At 40.7% G+C, this 21,762-nt stretch overlaps 1 protein-coding gene across 7 annotated transcripts in view; it reads right to left on the bottom strand.

Moving 5' to 3' along the window:
* Nucleotides 1-21,762, bottom strand: part of LOC121908437 (receptor-type tyrosine-protein phosphatase S-like) — a 67,691-nt gene that overhangs the window by 24,314 nt on the left and 21,615 nt on the right. For 4 of the 7 annotated variants that reach the window (XM_042428450.1, XM_042428454.1, XM_042428451.1 and 1 more), the window contains exons 5-7: nt 14,328-14,516; nt 6,947-7,057; nt 229-498 (exon numbers count right to left, since the gene is read on the bottom strand). In XM_042428450.1, the coding sequence (XP_042284384.1) occupies nt 229-498; nt 6,947-7,057; nt 14,328-14,516 (570 nt within the window). Of the gene's footprint in view, nt 1-228; nt 499-1,839; nt 1,855-6,946; nt 7,058-14,327; nt 14,517-21,762 lie in introns of all 7 variants that reach the window. The other 3 variants (XM_042428448.1, XM_042428453.1, XM_042428449.1) reach the window with 1 other exon arrangement.

Raw genomic sequence — 21,762 nt, 5'->3', positions numbered from 1 at the left:
ATGTAAATTTTTTGCAGATTTGCTCGACAGAACCCAAAAGTAACAACAGCATCCTTCAGAGTCTCCAATTTTCCTGACATGCACACATTTGGAAGTGCAGAGGAAATCTAATCAGACTCAATCTATCTTGCAATGAAACAACTACTGAACCCCTTTTCTTTCTCTAAGCTTAAAATGATTAAACATCTGGATCTTATCAGATGATGTCTGTATCACAGTGTCCCTTACTCTTGACTAAGACCTGAGCGGTGGCTTCGATGATACCAAGGCTACTCATAGCCACACAGGTGTAGTTTGCAGACTCCCTGACACCATTGAGCTCCAGCACGTTCCGGCCAATCGGCATTTCATCCTCAGGGGTCAGGTCCTCATTGCCCAGCATCCACTTGACGTAAGGCATGGGCGAACCCACTGCCACGCAGGTGATGTTGACGCTCCCTCCCGGCATGATCTCGTGGTTGGAGGGGGAGATGGAGAAACGAGGGGGCACACGGCGCACTGGGAAAGGAGGAGAGTTGGGGTAGAAAGGACAGGGGTGGGGGTTGAGGGGAAGGTGGGGAGAGGAGAAAAAGTGGGGAGGGGAGTGAGGAGAAGAAAGGCGGAGAGAGAGAGAAGGAGGGGGTGGGGGTGGGGTAAGGGAGAGAGAATCAGAGAGAAAGAGCGAGGCAGAAAAAAGCAAGGTAGAGATTGAGAGAGAAAGCGAGGACAAGAAAGAGAAAAAGAAAGAAAAAAGAGAGAGGAGAGGAGAGGTAACAGGAAGGGGGAGAATGAACTTCAGGGTTTTTACAGAAAATTACAGAGGGATATTTCAAGTTTAGTCCCAATTACTTTATGGTACTGATGATTCCAACAGAAAGACACAAATCTTGTGTTGAGCTCAACCAATCAGAGTGAGCTGCCTACTCAAAATAATATAGTGACAAACTCTTGAGTATCATTTCAACCAGGACATGACACCTATAGTCAGTTTCTCTTCTTTTTTTATTGGTTATCATCCATTTAAGCAGGAAAATAAGACTTTTTGATGCAAGCTTTTGATTGTAGATGTACTATAATTATATTTCCCTTTTGCTCTAAGCAATGACTGATAACAGTAAACTTTAGCAGAAACTTTAGTGAGAAACTTTACTTCATTGAGATTTCTGTGCCTTCAGGTGCTTTTGCAGTAGATGGGCTCGTTTTAGAGAGAGTATGCATCACAGGGGCCGATCAATAGGCCCTGCCTGCTATTTGTGTCCCCATGAGAAGAACAAGTTAAGTGGCAAGTTATATCCAATACTGCATCTGCCGGGGCTTGGTTGGCTATATATTAGGGAGAGATGCATCGAGAGACTGAACTCATAGGTCACTTGCATGCCTGGGCGACTCAAGAGGGATAAAATGGTGGAAAAACACAAAGAAGAGAACGAAGAACTGAAGACTGAGAGGGAGACAGAGAGAAGCAAGACACCGGAGAGACAGATAGAGGGATAGAGTAAGAAAGACAGAGAGAGAAAAGACAGAGCGAGAGAACGAGAGAGAGAGAGGCAGCTCTGCTTCTCTTCCAGACAATGACAGGCAATGTAGCAAAGGACAGCCACATTGTACAACAAGGTACTGTACAATACATAGGATTCATAACTGATACAGTGTGTGTAGTCAAATGAATTGGAAATGTGGACAGGAAAGGGTAAAGGGTTCTAATAAGGTGTTGTGGCAATTACAGAGTGATCATTGGACACATTAAGTAAAGAACACCAAGACAGCATGAAAGAGGCAGAACGGGAAAGAACGAGTGCGAGCAAAAGAGAGATATGTGAGGTAGTATGTGCATGTTTATAAGTTAATAAACTTATGTACATGTGTCTGTCGCTCCTACACATCAGGGTGCAGACAGAATGCAGAAGAAGAAGAGAAAAAAAGGGGGAAGGGAAAGGAGGGGAAAAGGAAGGGGAGTGGAGATAAAGAGAGGATTAGAAGAGGGTTTTGGGGGGAAGGAAGGAAAAGGGGGAAGAAAAGAGGAGCGAGGAAGAAGAAAACACATGGATCTATTTAAAAACACGACTATACCAGAGTCAGGCCCATTCAGAAAGTCGGTGCTTCAAAAGTAAGAAATAAAAATAAATAAATAAAAAAGACGAGTAGAGATCGGATGTTGACGGAGCAGAGGAGAAGAAGAAGAAGAGGATACCCCAGGGTCACAACACAGGAAACAGAAAGAGACAGAGAGAGCAAACGGACAAACATCTCTGGATGAAAGGAGAGAATGAAAGGGAAGGCAGACAGAGAGCAGAAACATTGTCTGAAAACTAAACTAAACTAGGAAGCTCACATGTGTCATACAAAACATGACTGTGTAAAGCAACAAAGGTTCTAAAAGTAGAAGACTGAAAAAGACAGAAAATGAAAATAGATCAAATAAAATAAGTTACTGTAAAAATCTACAGTTGCAAAACAATAGTAGGATTTAGTGAAAATAGGTTGTGTTCCTTAAATGAGTTCTAATATATATAATATATTAAATAAAAAATAAAATAAAATAAATAAATAAATACTGGTAAATTGGCTGCATAACATCCACTCTTTAATGAGTAACATAATTACTTGGAATCTTCATGGGCCACATCCCCTCTACTCAAAGAATCTAGAGACAATTGGATAAAAGTTAACATTTTTTGCATTTCGATTTCAACAAATTAAAAAAAAAACAAAAAAAAAACCTTGCCGTGATGTCACTATCAATTCATGAATGACAGATAAAGCATTTGGAATACTTGTAAGAAAAAAAAACAAGAGCCGAAAGATACCCAGAATTGGATACAGAAGTTGAAGACAAGAAAGAGACAAAGAGACAAAAAACAGGTAGATCTGTTAGAAACAGACATGATTAGGCAGGCATCTCCTCATCTGAGCATGCTGGAGACAGAGAGACAGACAGACTGCATCCATGACAGCTCCATGCACAGGACAAACGCAGCAGGTGCAATGCAGCATGACACAACACTATCACTCATTCAGTTATTTTACACCTATCAATACTTAAAAACAAACTAAACAAAAGACAATTAATTAAGTGCATGGATTAGTTTGGTAACATGAGTAACAACAGGGTGATGGTGAAGACTCAAGATGATCATTAAGTAATCTGAAACATGAGAATGAGTATTTATATATATATTTTTTTAAATCTGTCATAAGGAGCAGAGACAAAATACTGAAGAATCCACCGTCGAGACATAGGATAGAGTACTTTACAATAAAGTGAGCTCATAACAAGGGATAATCCTTCACACGCTCACAGAGCCTCTAGCTTAAAGTTAATCGAGTCGGGCCGCTTGATTCCCCTCCATTTTCTATACAGTTTGTGAGAGCCAAGGGCTTCAGTCTTTATTAGCGGAGCTATCATTAGTCCTGTTCTCTGCAGGGAGTCTGGAGGCTACAGGCTGGGGAGACCTTGGCACAGCCATAAGGATTACTGCCTGTATCTCAGCACTGCTATATACCCGTTCAGGACTGTCACCGAGCTGACATTTACGCAGAACCATCCCGTCTGTCTCAAGGACATGGCTTTCATTAACCACTGTAATAAGAGGGAATCATTAATATCCCCCTCGATATCTAAAAATGTGAATGGATATGATTAATTTCAAATGTCAGTCAATAAAGGTATATCAGGGTGTTTGGTGGAGATAGCAACAGCGGGGAAAAGTGAGACATGGCACAGACTATATTACAGTAAAGTAGGCATATTGTTATACCTGTAAATATATTACATAGTTATATAAGTTTAGTGTTAGTATGAATCTTGGAGATGTGCAGTGGAAAAAACATTCAGTTCCCTTCTTTAAGTAAAAATAGAAATGTAAAAATACTCCTGCACTGAAAATGCTGCTTAAGTAAAAGTACTTAAAGTCTGTGTGAAGGAAAATCAGAGATTTCTTTTTAAACACGTTATAAATGTTAGGGCAGGCCTGAAATGATGGAATCTATAAACACTAGAGTGCATGTACTCATAGTTACAATTTTTACACCGGGTAGTTTCACAAACTTTCATCTGAGACAACTGGGATTCACTTCGGATGAACCGCTGTTACTGGTGAATGGGGCCATTTTTGGTCAATGTTAGCGCTGAGTGAGTTATTTTGAACCAAGCAGAAACCTCTGTTAACGTGTGGAGCCGCCTGCCGCTTCAAGTTCAACACCAGCTGTGCGGCTGGGAGGTCCCCGACCAGAGGGAGCTCATTTGCTGGGCAGCACTTCACTGAAAAGCACGGCGTGAGAGGCAATTGCTCCAAGGGTGAAGCCACAATGACTTTCCAAGGACTTTTCAGCAGAGAAGTGACTAACTTTAAATGCACCGAACTCCATTGAAAAAAAGGACGATTTAATATAACGATGATTGGTGATGGTTCGCCTGTTAACTAGTCATTTAAGTTACATTTTTACTGAAACAAGTCCACATTTACCTACAAAATATGTGCCGAATTAAACAGTGGCCATTCTTAAAATATCATCCATGTTACTTGCCTTACAACTACAAACAAGGCCTATTTTAAATTGTTTATTTTTATACAGAAGCTTGGTATGAGCGTTGTTCGCTCAGAGGCTGTTCAGTTGGGTCTCCTTCAGTGGACATGCCCCCAGAGCTTCAGAGCAGAATACTGCTTATTTTTCCACAATTTTGAAACCTAAGTATATATACTTGGAGACTTTGGCTGAGTGATTAATTACACATTTTTCTGTGGTGTGACAAACACATATTTATTATTGCTTTACACAGACTTTAAGTATTATTAGCAAAATGTGCCCATGTGAGTGTTATATCATCATATATTATATTGATGAATACTGTATTGGTCCGAATATAAGATGGTATGTTATTCTAAAAATTACATTTGAAAAGTGAAAATACTTTCCAACACTTCCAACAGCCTGACAGGAGATAGTGTGAGTGTGTGACTGATAGACAAGCCACACACATGTGATGTACATTCTGCCAGATGACAAAAAAGTCAACGATGAGGACTCTCTTCTGCTTGGATAAGAAGTATTTCAGGGAAACTTTCCCAACAGGACAAGTGTAAGAGTGCACTATATCTTCAAAAAATAATTTTACAAAAACAGGTGTTTGAAAGGGGGGGGTGTTTTATATTTGGGCCAGTATTATATTACTGTTAAATCGGAGCTAATTAAGTATTTTATATACTGTTTTTGACAATGAGCCATATTTTATAAGAAGATCAGGTGCTGTTTCTGTAAAATTTTGATTGATGAACTATTGATGTCAAATAAATGCAGTGAAGTGAAAAGCACAATATTTCCCTCTAAATTGTTCTGGAGTATAAATATTATAATCAAGTTAAGTACAAGTAACTCACATTTGTTCAGTACTTGTAAATGTACTTGATATCGATGTGATTATTTTCTTGCCATCTTGAGTTTATGTCATGAATCCGGCCAAATCACTGATGCTTCGCCTACAAACCTGCACGGCCCATACGACTTCATAACAGAATGGCATGTACAAGCGTGACTGGGAGTGCAAGGTTTCCACTCGATGCAACAAGTGCAGAATTGGAGCAGATGTGGTGACATGAGAGCTGGGACACAAAATTGATGAAACAAAAGCAAGGGGAAAAAAAAAAAAAGTATTACGACACGACAAGATAACAAGTTCAATAATATCACAATTCGAGCATATCAATAGGCGTGAACACACACTGTGCCATGCTCTTGTGTCAGTCAACAGACATGCAAGCGGTGCTCCTTTCTCTTTCTCTCTCTCGCTCCTTCCATGCAAACATCGCCTCTTTTTAATCTTCCAATTCTTGGGTCTCCATGACAACAAGATCATACCATGCAGAAAACATTGATCGGGGAGTGAAGGCAATACCAAGGGTTCTGCACACAAGGCCTCACAATGCAGTCAATGCACTCTGCTGCGTAGGCAGGCCACTTCATCGTAGCAGCTTTAGAGAAATCTACTCTCTTCATTTTGGAGACAGCTTTAAATCATTTCACAAATCTAGTCTGGTGTCCTTTAAAGGGTTGTTTTTTTTTTCTTTTTTGTTTCTCTCTGTTTCAATAAGTGAAGCTTTCTGAAACAAAGGAGTAACAAAAGAAAAGAAAGAGCACACCAACCTTCTCGAAGCTCTGAGGGATGGAAGGGGGTTGATGCAGAACACAATGACGTGAGGGGGGAGAGAGAGAACGGGGAAACACAGAGAGAATAAAAACGGCCAGCGCAAAGCCACTCACCCCACCACACACACACACACACACACACACACACGCACACACGCACACGCACACACACACACACACACACACCCCTGCAACACTCACACCAACACCCACACATTGCACACACTTTTCTCCGATATCCCACTTCACATAGAAACTAGAAGTTATAAATCTGAACATTGGTCGTGGTCTTTCATCCATAAGCCAGTGACACCCACAGTCCAGAGGCTAAAATCAGTTAAACAGGGATCATGTGGGTGCACAATGATGCCATTAATGTAAACACATTGAAGAAGAATTGTAATCCTGATTGTTTAACTTCCAATTTCATTCAAATCTTCTTTTTTTTGTGCAACATTTTTGGACTCCTCTTAATCTGCCTCTAGTACAGAAACCATTTTAGTAAACAGATCAGTGATGTTTCCATGCAGTTAAACCAAGGTGTGCTCCTGACTCTTTGTTCAATTTGATTATAGGAGCTCGCACCGAGGTTTAAGGTAGATTTGTTAAGGGTGGTTGTGAAAAATACCAAACAACAAGGTCAACATATACTGTAGACAATGGATGGGTTAGTAATACTTGTTTAAGAGCACAGTAATGGAAAAGAAATAACTTCTTTTTTTTTAATACCAACAGCACCTTAAGAGTGGTGATTTCTGCGTGTTTGTATGTGCGTGTGTGTGTGTGTGCACGTGTTCACGTGTGTTCTGTGTTCACGTCCTACCTCGCACGTATAGGTTGGCAGGGGAGGAGTAGCGCACGCCTTGAGAGTTGGTGGCCACACACTCATACTTCCCTTGGTCTGTTTCCTCGCTGTTCTCAATCTGTAATGCTCCTGAAAGAGAAGACGAGATGCAGAGAGAGAAAGAAAGAGAGAGAGAGAGAAAAGAATAAAAAAGTTGAGTTTGTAGAAAATGTTTCTGCTGCTGTCTGGCTTCCTTTGCATCCTCTTTCTTTTCATCCTGCATCTTTGTCTGTTGGTCTTTTTCTCTTTGTTATGTTTTGACCCCGGGGTATCCTCTCCTCTATTGCTTCAGCATCCAATAAAGTCAGCTTTGTTGTTATTTTTGTGAAACACCCTCTGAATGGACCGTACTCTCGTATACTACTAGTTGTATCTTTTAAGAAGAACCGTGTATTTTTTCTTTACACGCTCCACTTTTTCCCCTCCTCTCCCCTCCTCCTAAAAAAAGTGAATAGAAAAGGGAACATGTTCAAAATTCAGAAAATTCATAAAGTTTGGAAGTCTCAAAATGACTTTTTATAGACTCAGATGACACTTAAAGGGCTTTTTGTTGTATACCTTTATACAACTAGTGATTCCTTTCCTACTGCAGGCTCAATGCTGCCATGAAGAAAGCCTGTTTCTATCTTGGCAGTTAACTGGCAGCAGCTACACAGCTTTACACAGCAACAACCTGACGATGCTCTTCATCTCGTCGACTTGTTTCTTTTACTTCCTCAATTTTTATCCTCCTACCCTCATCTCACTGTGATAAACAGTGTCTCCCTAAACGTGCTATAAATATATGCAGCGTTTGCCAGGTATTCTTTTGTTTCCTTTGTTTCAAAGAGTGCTATTCTCACTGTTATTTTTTTTTTTTTTTTGCTAACAGGCTTTTGAATTACCAGCAGTGTTTTTTTTTTCTTTCAGCCTGCTCTGTCACATTCATCTCATCCGAAACTGACTTTGACATGAAGCCTGAGGAAGAAGCACAAAACCATGGATTACACTCTGCTGCATTGCACAGAGACGAAAAAGACACATAACAAACTCAAATTGCACAACACACACACACACACACGATGAGGAAGAGAACCACTGACATGTAGAAAGAAAGCCATACACGCATACACAGAGCTAGTTTAAATCTGATACAAAGCACCATGTTTTATATCACATCTTCATTGTGATTGATAAAAGGCAGCTGGCTTGTATATATTCTGTATATATATATATATATATATGTATCTGCTAGATAGGCTAGATGGCACTAGAGAAAAGTGAGATTTTTAGGGGTTCGAATGACCCTTGATAGTATATATAGTACTTTGACAGAAAGAAAGCCCCTAAGTCAAGGTCAGTTTGATGGCTGAAGCCTTAGGAAACAGAAAAAAAAGAAGAAAAAAAAGAGGAGGACCTTGAATTAAGATTTACTTTTCCTCAAACTACTGTCTCAAAAGTCTCAAGAATTAAATTTCACATTCTACATCATACACTAATGGGTACTTTGATCTATGACAATGCATCATTTTTTTAAAATAAAATTATCATATGATTTATATATAAAATCTTACTTTGTGGTAACAGAATAAAAACTAGCATATTTCAATAATACTTACACCTATTTAGTATTTATGAGCAGTATATAAACTTTAAATAAATGGTTTATAACACACTATAATGTAATAGTAAGCAGGTGTTTATTCATGCATTTGTCAACAACTGTAACTCCTCCGGTGGGTAACAATAAGCGGATGCTGGTGTTTAAACAGATAATAAATGTCAATATAGTAAAAAAGACAGGTGTAATAATATAAAATATATCTTTATATGAGAAGCTATAATTGATGACAAATACTGTACATTAATAAACACTTATAATGTCCTTGTATTTGCTTATAACTACATAACAGGGTTATAAACCATTGATTAAATGTTGGTCTTGTTAACTTAAAGTGTTACAAATATTTCTCTTTGAAATGTACTGTAGTGGTATTCAGTAGAGTAGGACAATAAAGTAGCATGAAATGGAAATAATCAAGGAAAAAATATGTCAAAATTAAACCTAATTCTTGAGTTAATGTACTTACTAGTTACTTTCCACCACTGCATACACATAAATATGGTGTGGTATCCTAATGGGAAAAAGCTTTCACTTATTAAATCGTAGAAACCTGATCAGATGAGCAATAAACGAGTCCACAGAGACAGACTGAGAGTTTGTGTGATTCTCTGAATTACACCCACAGCTGATCAATATATGCAAAAGTTTAAACAACATGTTTGGAAGCTCAGAGGAGGCAAAGTTTGACTTATTACACTCAGCTAGGGTGCAAATATGTTTTTCGTGTGTGCGAGTGTGTTTAGTGAGCTGAGGCCCTGCTAGCTGAAGTTGTCACCCATTTGCTTCTGTTTTCTTCTGCAGTTACATGAAAGGAAAACAACTCATGCCCTCCTCGTTCTCTCTATTTTTCCATCTCTCATTTCCCCCGCAGTACAGGGCAGAGTTGGGAGATAAACAGGAATAAATTATCTGCTCCACAAGCTGAGCTTCTCTTCTTCAGAAAAAAGGTAGAGGCAGGAGGAGAAGTGGGAGAAAGACGGAGCGGAGGAGAGATGAAGCTGGACAGGTGGAGCTCTGCATACAAGAACTCATCTGACAGCTGGAAGCAGCTCATATGGCTAACCATCAGCACAAATTTGAATTTGCCAATTGAAATCTTTCTTTTATGCAAAACGTTACCATACATGGAAAAAAGGCATTTGGTATATACGCTTATATAAAGGTCAACACACACATATTACACATGGTAGAGAGATGGCAAGCAATGGGAAAACATAATGAAAGTCAGTGTGGGAAAGCAGGAAAAAAGCTGCAAAAAGAAGGGAAAGTGAAAGATAAGAGAGAAGAGGAAGGAGAAAGAGAGCAGTTTGTTAGTGAGTCTAGAAGCTGCTGCTGACAGACCCAGAATGAGATGTGACTTCAGTAAATTGAGCTGCTGTGAAATCGCGGATGGTGTATTATGTCTGCTGGGCTGAGGCTGAGCCGATCAGATGACAACAGATACTGCCTGGTAGCTCTCACAGAACATCTAGGTCAAACAGATCACCTGGAGTCCAATCTCCCACAAGGTGAAACATTAACTTTTAACTGAGGCTGGATGTTACCAACAATCAAGATAGACAGTTGCTATTTTTAATGCAACACATTACTTAAAAAATATTTTTTAAAAATAGACTGTTGTGAAGTTCTGAAGGTGAAACAGTTTCATTTGTTCACTAGTTACAAAATAACCATGGATTTGTAATTTTCCTGGGATGTCAACACAAAAACATTAAGAAGCAAGTTTAGAGTTTGTTTTAGTAAAAATGACAAAAATTCAATTCTGATATTTCAAATGTGAGTATTTGCTGGTTTTCATAGTCACCTAAGAAGGTAAATTAAATATATTTGAGTTTTGGACTGCTGGTTGGACAAAATCAGTAATTTGAAAACGTCACCTTGTGCTGTGAGAAATTGTGATGAGCATTTTTCACAGTTTTCTGACCCAACTATTAATCGATCAATTGAGAAAATATAATGGGCAGATTAATCGATACTGAAAATAATCCTTAGTTGTGGCCCTTTATTGATTCTTTGCAGACTGATCTGTTTCACAATTTATTCAATGTTCATCAAAACTGACATGAAAACTAACGAAGAATGTGAACAAATATGCAAATATAAATAAATATAAATTCCACATTCTCAGTGAGAATGAAAAAAGGAGATGAAAAAAGATTTGTCTATCTCAAAATTTCAAGAGAATTTGGATCTTTTCTGGGATCCAAAAACAAATCACTTCAGATCAGATCATATCAAATATCATCCAAGCAAACAGACAGACAAACAAACAAATGGGATTGAAAATATAATCTCTGTGCTAGAGGTATTTAAGGACACATGGGCAACATTTGGGTCAGCGTGAATGTGAGAAACTGCCCTCACAAAAAACAGGGACTGTAAAGTGACAAATGCTGTCATAACTAGTTTTCTAGGACACATGTACAGGGAAAGCTATCAAATATCAATCAAAATATCTCAGGTGTAACACTGATTACTTAAGTTAAGCTTTAACTTCATGTTTTTGTACATTTCCTTTTGGCTTTAAATAAAAGTGGCCTAACTGTGACCATTACCGTAACCACAACCTTTGATCACAATTCTTAGCCAAGACAGGTCCATTCATTACCCAGCAGTCAACCTCAGGGTCCATATTGTATGCCATCTGTTAGAACGTAGGTCTATGAAGGCTGTTAAGTGCTTAGGTAAACTCTCCAGATCTCAGTCCCAAATGTCACAGGTTGACAGATAGCATGTCATGGTTCTCCTCACGCACATCTAAACCAGTGCGGCAGATGGCATGGAAAAAAAGATGGATGCCATGGTTGAGGTATAAAGATGTCAGAAAAAGTTCAACTCTATATGGCACCATATGTTTCTACCCACAGGAAACGGATGTGGTGTGTATGTGCAGGTGTTATGTAGGTCTTCACACATTGAGTTCATGACTGTCAACTGCCAATGTTTGGACAGTTACCTGCAGTGGGAAGATACCACAGATGATGGATACTTATGAGCTGTGAAATGGCTAAAAGCCATCTTTTTGTGGGATTTGAGTGCAGTCATTCAAAATATCATTTTTCATCCTGACCCATATGAGCCATAAAAATATTTCCAAGACTCCACAGAGTAAAGAAAAAGAAAGAGCGAGAGAAAACTATGTTTGTGCCCCAAAACAAATTCCTGGCTGCCACCCAACCAGAGCTGGTAGCCGTCCACAAAATCAGAGGCATTGCTTGGAAGGTGCCCCCATTAAACAGTTCTTAAAAGAGTGTTTCATCCATAACACATCTCGGTGCTATTTTGTGCCTAGATCAGGTGTAATTGATTTCCTCCAAGTCATTTCACTGCAGTGTTTGGTTCATTATACAGTGCATTTTGTTGTTCTGCTCTGTGATGCTTTTGGTGATTTGAAATCCTATTAAACCCTGTGAATCTTACTGAGCCATTTGTCTTGCTACTGTTTCATTGATGCGATGTGTGACCTGGCATACTGTAGCGGTGAATCAGCATCATGTCTGTGTGACACCCAATAAAGGAAAGGATAACTATAAAAGCAGACTTAATGAAACATATGACGATAGATTATTAAATAATTTACAACTATATAGTAAATATTCACTAAAATGTATACCAATGTAAATATGCCTACTACTCAAATTGCTGCAATGAATGAGAAAAAAAAAAAAACTGTTTCATGGAGAGAGATGCATGGAGAGGTTTGAGGGAAGTTCAGGAAATGGAAATTACACTAGGGGCTAAAACTGGTCTCTGCACAGAAAAGGAGGGAGCTTTTTCTGTCTCTTTCTTAAAGAGTTTGAAGGGTAATGTACTTTTTAATCCCCTTTCCAAAATCAAAAACACAAGCGCAAAAGTGTAAGGAATGGATTAAACATTTGTCTGCTGCTCTAATGTAAATTGTAAACATTAGAATGTCCAGCTAACATATCTTAATATCTCCAGTCAGGCTAACGTAGTGTTATTTTCAAGGCACGTTACATTATAAAAAAGCTCCATTCAAACTGGAATAGCCACTAGTATTCTATGAGCCAGTCCTGAATGTTACTGTGTCAGAGCCCAGGTCACGTTAGCAGCTCTTTCCTGCTTTGTTCTCTATCTGGGTAAGTTAATACATGAGCTGAACTCCAACCAAACTCCTTATAGCAATTTCCGTTAGCCAAACTTATCAGTTAATCCTCATCCTAAAGCCTTTTCCCTTATAAAAGCAGAATTATGAGCACATAAACTAAGCCCTTTTGTTAATATTGTTACATTTTATATATTTTTCCTTATTATACTGCATTATAATAAAAGGGCTAACTAGCTGTACCCTGCGATCAAAAACAACGCTGATGGATCATCAGATGTTTTACCCCAGAAATGCAGCTTTAGCTACCGTCTTTTATCATGTTGTTACATATTTACTGTAGCCATCAATTGCGTTTGAGACTCTTTCATATGGTTCTCGTTTTAAAATGAGTCAAAATGTTTTTGACCAAGTCACAGAGTTAGAGTTAATTAGATAGCTATCTATAGCTGTTAAAATCTGCGACAGTTGTAATTCCACCAGCCAGAAATGATGATTTTCCAAAATTACAAGGAGTGTAGTGGTAAATATGTCAGTAATTATTGTAAACTGCATAAACGCTGTGCAAAAATGGAAAGCTTGACAGGCATAGCAAGGCAGATGGGTTTCAGATAATGGTCAGCTCTTCAAGATCTTCAAGTCTGACTGTGTGAGACTCTTAAATTAGTTTAAACAGTGTAATGGCAAACTCTGCAAATGGAGACACAGACACAAGGTTGACAAAGGGCAGTAGTGATCAGTGAAGGATATTGGCTGACAGCAGGGAGATATCAGAGCTGGCAGGACGGAGGAGCACAGAGAATATGGATGAAGCAACAGCAAAATGGTTTCGCCTCACCATCACTTTCATTCCCCCGAAGACAGCTGAGTGAGAATGGCTGAGAAAATATGTGTCTGCCTACTCCAGGAGACACTGTATCATCTTTACAGAAGAGCATAAACAAAGCTGAACAAACTGTCTTAAGCGCAAGATGTGATTTCTCTGTATTTATCCCTCGATCTGTCTGTCTGTCTGTACAGTCACACTTTCCGCTCTCTCTAGCTGCAAAAACACTTCCCTGTCTCATCTAACTGTCTCCTTCAAGGTGATTTTACATTTGGATTTTAAGACACTGCCCTGACTTCACACAATTTCAGGTTGGGAGGGCCAACAGATAAGAGGGGCATCAGTTAAATACCTAATGTGAACATACACCTGTCTCCATATGTATTGATTTTAAAGTCCTTCAAGAAGAATTATTTTGTTTAGTATTTACTTCAAAGTATTATAATTGTGTGTGGACATTTCAAACACACTTGAAATTAAGTGTATATGAGACCTGGCTTATTTAATTACATGCTGTCATATATTTTGACATTCATGTTCCACAATGGAAATAGATTTGTGCTTTTAAAGTCATCTTTTCATAATCTTTCCTCCCAAATGTTAAGAAAAACAGTATTTTTTTTCTTCAGGACGACGCATTTATGCTTTTATGAAAGTGGCTTTGAAAAGGTTTTACATCCCCAAAGGATGTCGAGAGGGGCATGTAATCCCTCAATCATAATTAAAACAAGATAATCCTAACCTAATTTAGAGCAACAGGGATTTTACCTGATAGGGATGCTAAGCTTTAGATGCACTGTTTGTTTACTCATTGTTAAATTGAATAATCAGAAAAAAAAAAAAAAAAAATCCTCCTCTATTTCACCTGATCGGAGCTGTTTGATGCGACCCTGGCTGGTGCTAGGGTCAACAGGCAGGAAGTCTTTGAACCAGGAGATCTCTGGGTCGGGGATGCCGCTGGCAGCACACAGCATGGTGGCCGTCCTCGTCCGCTCCACCACCTTCAGCTGGGGACCCATGTCTATACTGGGGAAGCCAAATGGCAACAGGTCCTCTGGAAGCAAGCAGAGAAAGAATATTTAGAATCGACAGAAGCCAGCAGAACTCAAAACTCATAGCAAGCAGTCAAAAATGGTCGTTTTTAAAGTAAACAAGATGCGCTCATGGTAGTACGTATAATGTTAACCATGGTCAACATATTAGTTTTGCATGTTGGCATGCTAACTTTTCTATCTATCTATCTATCTATCTATCTATCTATCTATCTATCTATCTATCTATCTATCTATCTATCTATCTATCTATCTAATAGCTGTCAGGACATATCACATGAAACCACAAATGTGAACCTCATGGTGGCACTTTAGAAACTGTCCCAGGATAAATCATCTGGGAAACTTGAATGTCTCTACAAAATCTTCAGTTCAAATTCAGTTTGGACCAAAATGATGAATCACCGACGGACCAGCTGACCGGCAGATCATCATTGCCATCCCTAGGGCCTTGTGACTAAAAAGAGAAAGTGATAAAGTGTCTAAAAAGACACATCGAGAGATTTGTTGGGGATCATACTCTATTTTGGAGCAAATCCATCGAGACAATAATGAACAAATGTGTTTACTCAATACTTGATTTGCAGTTTTTCTTCACACAAATGACTTATCTATCTTTGTGAACAGAGTCGACCCTATCATGCAATGAATCCTTCATAAGACATAAGACTTGAACACACACGCAGTGATGTGAGAGCCACTGTTCCCTTTAACATCTGCAGGCCCTTGAAAGAGGAGATACTACCAAAGACAGCGGAGCCACTATATCCTTCCTCATCAAAGCCGTGTGTTCGTTCCTTCAGCTAGCTAGTCATTATGTGATCTAGTAGGCGGGTAGAAACACAGCTAGGTTTAGTGAGTGTGTGACAGGCCATTTCTACAGGAGTATAAACATACCGCCCAGTCAGCAGGAGTTACTTAAGTACCGACACACACACACAGACATACAGTATAGCACATTCCTAGCCCAGAAACACAGGTGTTTAGTGGCAGTGGCAATGAACTGTGAGTTTTCCATGGCGTGGCTCTGTGTTATGTGCTGGTAATGATTCCTGTCTAATAACTATGCAGAGAGCTGCTCAGAAACAGCAGCAGCAATTAGAAGCTGGGATCAAGAGGAGGGGCAGGGCACTGGGGGTAATAAGGACTTGTTAGCAGTAATTGTTAAAATGTACCAACGATTAGAGAGGCCGATCTGGGATGTGTCTCCATGCGTCTGGATATGTCTGATTATGTTGGGGGCAGTGCATAAGTGTGTGTGTGTTGTCTGCGCGTGTGTGTGTGTGCGTGTGTGCGTACATATTTGTTTCTACAGCTATGTTCTTATTTGCATCCTTGCTGATTTGTGCGATGTGTGGAATAATGTACAGTGACATGTACACACACATGCGGGCACATAGGAAAATGAAGGTGTGCACGCAGAAAGGCAGTTGCTCTCTATTTCACATAGACACTAACACATAAACACTTTCTCTGGTGAATGGGATTAAGCATCTCTGTGACAACAGTCCAGATGGCCAGACACGTAATCAAGCATCCATCAGCCCTCCTGTTTCCTCCCCTCCTTACCCTTTTAACCACTCTATCTCTCTCGCACACACACACACAGACACCTCCCCCATACCTGGAACTATAATTATATATTCCTCTTTCCTACAGCAGCAAAGCAATTACCGAGATGGCAATTTGCTTGGCTAATAAATCAAATCCACGGGAGCTTCTTGATTGTCAAGAACAACAAAACGCGCTAAAAGTTTGCTAGCTCGAGCCCGGCATCACTGACAAATCTGGGGCCAAACACAGTCTGAGACGCAGACCGTGGCCGCGTCAACTGTCTGTGTGTTTTTCCTCTGCTCCTCTCCTCCTCCGGGCCCCCTGCTACCTAACCACATGACAGACGTGTACCATCTGTTTCCACACACTCTGCGATGGGGAAGAGAGGCTGAGTGGAGATAGGATCTATCACTCCATTTTTCTCTTTCCACAGTCATCAGCTTTGAAGAGACCCCATCAGATAGGAATGTCAAGCTGCTGCTGATGGCATGGCTAAGAGGGGGAAGGAGAGGAGAAATGCCACCAAAGACAAGAGGGGAGCTCAGAATCAAACCTCAGAAGACAGCCTGGTGACGATGTTTAGTCTGAATGCTATGCTTCGAGCTCAGGTGGCGATGAGGCCTCATACTGTCCTCCTGACATCAGTTGACTAGGAAACCCGTAAGCCGAGATGAGGGAGGGGCCAACCCTAACCATCCGCCTCCACCTGCGTCCCCTCCTCCAACATCCCCAGACGGATCAATGCTAATGATTCACCTGAATGGAGGCCAGTGACGAAACAGGGAGAAAGTGACAGGAAGAAGAGGGGGGAGATCGATGGGCAGGTCAGGAGGCCAGCTCCCCCGAGGCGAGGAATATGCTATGCCTACATCTGCTTCCCCCTGCCCTCCCACAACCCCACCCCTCTCCTGAGAGGGTTCAGATGGTCTTTTTATCACCCCGCTGGCTACCACTACATGGACTCCCTGGCTGTTAATTAGAGCACACCACTGCAGCGGACTCAGGGCATGTGCATGCGTGTGTGTTTGTTGTGTGTGTGTGTGTGTTTGTAGGGGGTCTGACTCTGTATTCCAGTCAGGTCTTTATCAATGCTGCAAATAGAGTGTAGGTGGACCTTGGGTTGAATCATTAGAGAGAGGCAGGAGAAAAAGGTAGATAAGGTAGAAAGAAAGAAAGAAAGAGATAAGGATAGCTAGATAGATAGATAGATAGATAGATAGATAGATAGATAGATAGACTGCAGCAACAGCACAGCACACTCTGTCCTGCAGATACAGATAACCCAACAGACAGATAGTTGTAGTGGACGCTGAAGTACAGTTCACTGAGGAGGAGAATAGGGAGCTACAGGTATTCAGCCAGGCTCCTGGATGAGTCAGCGACTGCTTGAAATAGATACTGCGGGCATGGCCTTGATCACACTTTTCACCAAATGAATCATTTATCAAACACAAACACTGCTGCACAAAAGTCCTGCTTATTTTTCATCTCCTGGTTAAATTGATAAGACAGCCTATGGAAAAATGTGCCGTGTGTATATAAACAACAGTGTGTGTCAACAGCGTTTGGGGGAACATTGGCACGGAATGACCAGCATTGTTCCCCTGGAGCTTTGTGTTTGTGTGTATCAAGAGGTTGAGAGCGTACATTTTGGCCTGGTTATGTTTGCAGAAGGGCAATCAGGCCTGGTGCCCAAAACCAGGCAGTGTAGCCAACCAGATCTGGGCAAATATGCAATTCATACATGCGGGCGCACACACATACTAGCACAGAAAAACACACACACGCGCACACACAGAGTCAAACACATAATGCATATGATGCAAACAAACAAACATGAATCCAGGTTTTCTTTCCCTCTCTCTCTCTTTGTGTTTCTCTCCCACACACACACTCACACACACAAAAGCACTCGCTTCCCCACAGAAAATCATCATTTGTCCTGGTTAAGAAACAGGTTGCCTATTCATCTTTCAGTTCATTTCAGTAGGGAATGGCCATGTGCATGAAAGAAATCTGAATAAAAGCCGATCTCAGGGAGCCTGATTCAGGATTAATCTGCCCGCGCTAGCAGTCCTCAGAGGCTGTAATGCTTTGACTCCTATAGGCTGCAGGAGGGCTGAAGGGGAGCACTTTAAATGCTAATGGACCTTCATGATAATAGATCACAATACAATGCAAAATCAGATTTAGCATTGTAGATCAATCCCACGAAAAACCCACATGTGTCCCCACCATCCTGATCCCTGCTTTGGCTTTCCTCACTGATCCAGAAGCTGCGGACTAATCACAAACATCAACATGATGCTACCACATGAGGCACTCTCTTAAATGCAAGCATGCATGGAGAACAGACTGTAAGAAAAAGAAAAAAAAAGGAAGGAGGAAATAAAAACATTGAAGATGAGTGGGTATATGTGATGAAAGAGCTGGTTCTCCACTCCAGGAGTGTAATCCTCTTGCAGGCTGAGTTGATACTCTCAGTTGTTTCCAGACCAAAATGCTGCTTGAGCCGCCGGCCTGCCAATGCAGCAGACGCCTGGGGGGAATCACTGATCTGACTCTCTGTTATTCATATGAAGGGTGTTTGCCGTTGTGGCAGAACATCTCTCCTCCCTTTTCTCTCTCTCACCCCCTCCCTCCCCCATCCCTCACCTCCCTTTCTCCTAAAATGGGACACTGGGAGGTGAGTATAATCAGGATTACTCTTCACAAACCAGTCATACGCACACACAGACATGCACACACACACTCATAAATAAAGAAATCCATGTGTACGCATTTGCACACATGCACAATCATAAAATCGTGCATGCACGTGCACACATAAGCATGCACACACACATACACTGCTGCAATGATGAGAATCTCTCGCCCACCAGAGGTTTTCAAACATGCAGAACTGCAGATATTCGCATTTCCTGAAGGCGGAACAACACAACTGCAGTGTCCATAGGAAAGAGCAGTTTGGGTGGAAAGGCATGGAGTAGGTTTGGAGGGGGGTGGAGCAGTAGAGAGCCTGTAAAAATGCAAAGGGAGGAGAAGAGAGAGAGAGTTCGGATAGACAATGAGGGTAAGGCAGGATAGATGGCTGAGAAAATGAAAGAATTAATAAAACAAAAGAGAAGAAATTAGAAACGGACATTGCTGTGGGCCACAGAGGAGGCTGGAGTCAAGAAGAGAAAGATATAGTGAGGAAAAGAGAAATGAGGTAAAGGAATAGGTAATGGAATAGGAAGGGTAATGTGTGACGATGATGGTGAAGGCACAGAAAAGAAAGATCTCATAAACTATCACATCTCCATCCATTAGCAACCCTATAGAGCAGTAGCCTATATCCTGTGGCTAACCACAAGCCCCTCACACTATACACAGATGCTATTAGTGTTGGTCAACCATTATACAAAATGATGAGATAGAACACATCAGGGGATGAAAAGACTGAGTGGAAGTGGAGGGGTTTGGTCAGTAATGGAAAGCCTTCTTTCTACTTCAGTGGTTGGTGGACTGGTTTCTCAGATGAACCGTGTTTTCAAAAGACTGACCAAAACACAATTTTTGCAGATTTTTGTGCACTTAACAGCATTCCTGAATGACATGATCTCTTCTACAATATATAACACAGTCTTAAGTAGACTGCAGGGGTTTATGGCTTTGGAAACATATTGTCAAATAGTGAGGGGCTTTGAGTTATATTTTCACAGGAACAGAATTGTGGATCATCTAGATTCTTTAGCGAGTGTCTAGGGTTCTGGAAATTAAGTTGTCAGTATGCTTCAACTGATGTGCTTGTTGGATGGTTGAAAAATATCTCCCTTTGCCATACCTCTGACATCTGCACTGGGGGACAATCACAGTCATGCCCACTGCAAGCAGCAATAGAGGTAAAGAGAAAGTAGGCACAATTTGAACTCTCTCAATCTCTTTTTTCATTCTTCACACAACTTCTTTTGTCACTTTTTAGCCTCACTAGTGGCAAGGCTCTATGGATGGCAATGTCAGTTGATCAGTCCACCACTTTGGTCAAGAATGAAATATCTCAGCAGCTGTTAAACGAATTCCCTTGAAATTCTGGATATTCAAGAGGATGAATCCTATTTCCTTTGGTGATTCCTCTTCCCCTCCTTTCCTTAAGCACCTATGATGCTACTCTATGACAACTAGCATTAGACATTGAACAGTGGAACAAACAAATTCTTTTCAAGTATTTAAAGCTCCATTCACTTTCTGCAAAGACATTGTCAGGTGTTAGGCAAGGCTTGGATGGGCATGAAACTGGCCTGGTTGAATCAACAGTACATATGATGAGCAGCTGGGTTAGAAAACATCTGGTTTTGGCTTTGATAAAAAAAAGTCCAAGGCACAAGACTTGATGTAAATAGAGAACCAAGAGAAGAAATCAATCCAATCACCAAGAATACTTTTTTGTGCTTTGTAGAAACCTGAAAATACATCTAGGAGTTTACATCTATTAAATCAATCAGTCAATTAGGTCAGTTTTTGAGGAATCAGCAACTACGGCGCTGTGTATTGTTCTGAATTCCAACAATGTCGTGTCTACATGGTAAGAGTGACTGAGGCTCATGAGTATTGTAGTATTTAGAACTATCCGTCATAACAAATCAATAGAAAAAACATGATTATCTGGCAAAGTCAGTAAATCACGGTACTTCTCTGCATTGATTTAAAACATTAATATATATTGCAATAACACAGCCCAGCTCATTAATTTGCAGCATTGCCAGCAATGGCCTCATACATCCAGAAATATTATAAGGATAGCTACCATGGTATAAATGATGTGGCAAAATCTCAGACACTTGACAAATTTATATAGCCTTATGGTATATATCCTCAGTACACTGCTACACAGTGGGAAAAAATACTTGTGGATCCAGTGCCTCTGTTGCTACCCGTCTGCAACTTGATTTTACATTCTGATCTAGTGTTTGAAAAATTTGATTATTGTGGCTATTAACAGCTCTGAATCTGGTTTGTGCTTTGGGTCAACTATTGTTGATATTCATCACAGTCCTGTATTCTGTCCGCTGCATAGTGTATATCAGCTGATTAGGAGGAATCAAAGACAGCTTATTCTATTGTTGCAGAGGGGATGTCACACTACACAGATTTCAGTAGGAGAAAAGTTAACACAAACAGGAACAGGCATGCACGGCCACACACACTCTGAGAGGCTCGCCCTTGAGGTGTAGTTTATGTGGTAATGGGCTTTAGATTGGGGCTGTGTGTGCAGAGATGATGGGCCGGGTAACAGATGGACAGGAGTCTATTCCCCGGGCTACCAGCCTTCTGCTTACCACACAGCCGTGCCAACTCTACAATCCTCATCCATCTCCTGCACTTTCTACACCCCCTCTACCACTCCTTCAACATCCCATTTCATCTCTATTGTTTCACGCCATCCTGTTGTGTTACTCAACTTACCCCACCCCTCATCACCTCGCCCTCCATCAACTCTGTCTCACCTCTCCTCGACCTCCCCCTCCCTCTTTCCTTCACTTCCTCAATTTCCCCTGGCAGAAATGGGTTGTCTGCCAAACCGAGGCCTAATCCCCTGATTTTTCTTCATGTAGTAACAGCCTGAGCAGCCATCCCTCTATTTCTTCGTCCTTTACTGCTGTGCTGGGCGGATGGCCAATGCTCAGATCCCAGGCTCACAGCCACACGCTGCAA

Source organism: Thunnus maccoyii, chromosome 12 (genome assembly GCF_910596095.1).
Source record: "Thunnus maccoyii chromosome 12, fThuMac1.1, whole genome shotgun sequence".
NCBI classification, from domain to species: Eukaryota; Metazoa; Chordata; class Actinopteri; order Scombriformes; family Scombridae; genus Thunnus; species Thunnus maccoyii.
Note: the sequence above shows the minus strand (reverse complement) of the source record. Positions and strands in the feature narration are given on the sequence as shown.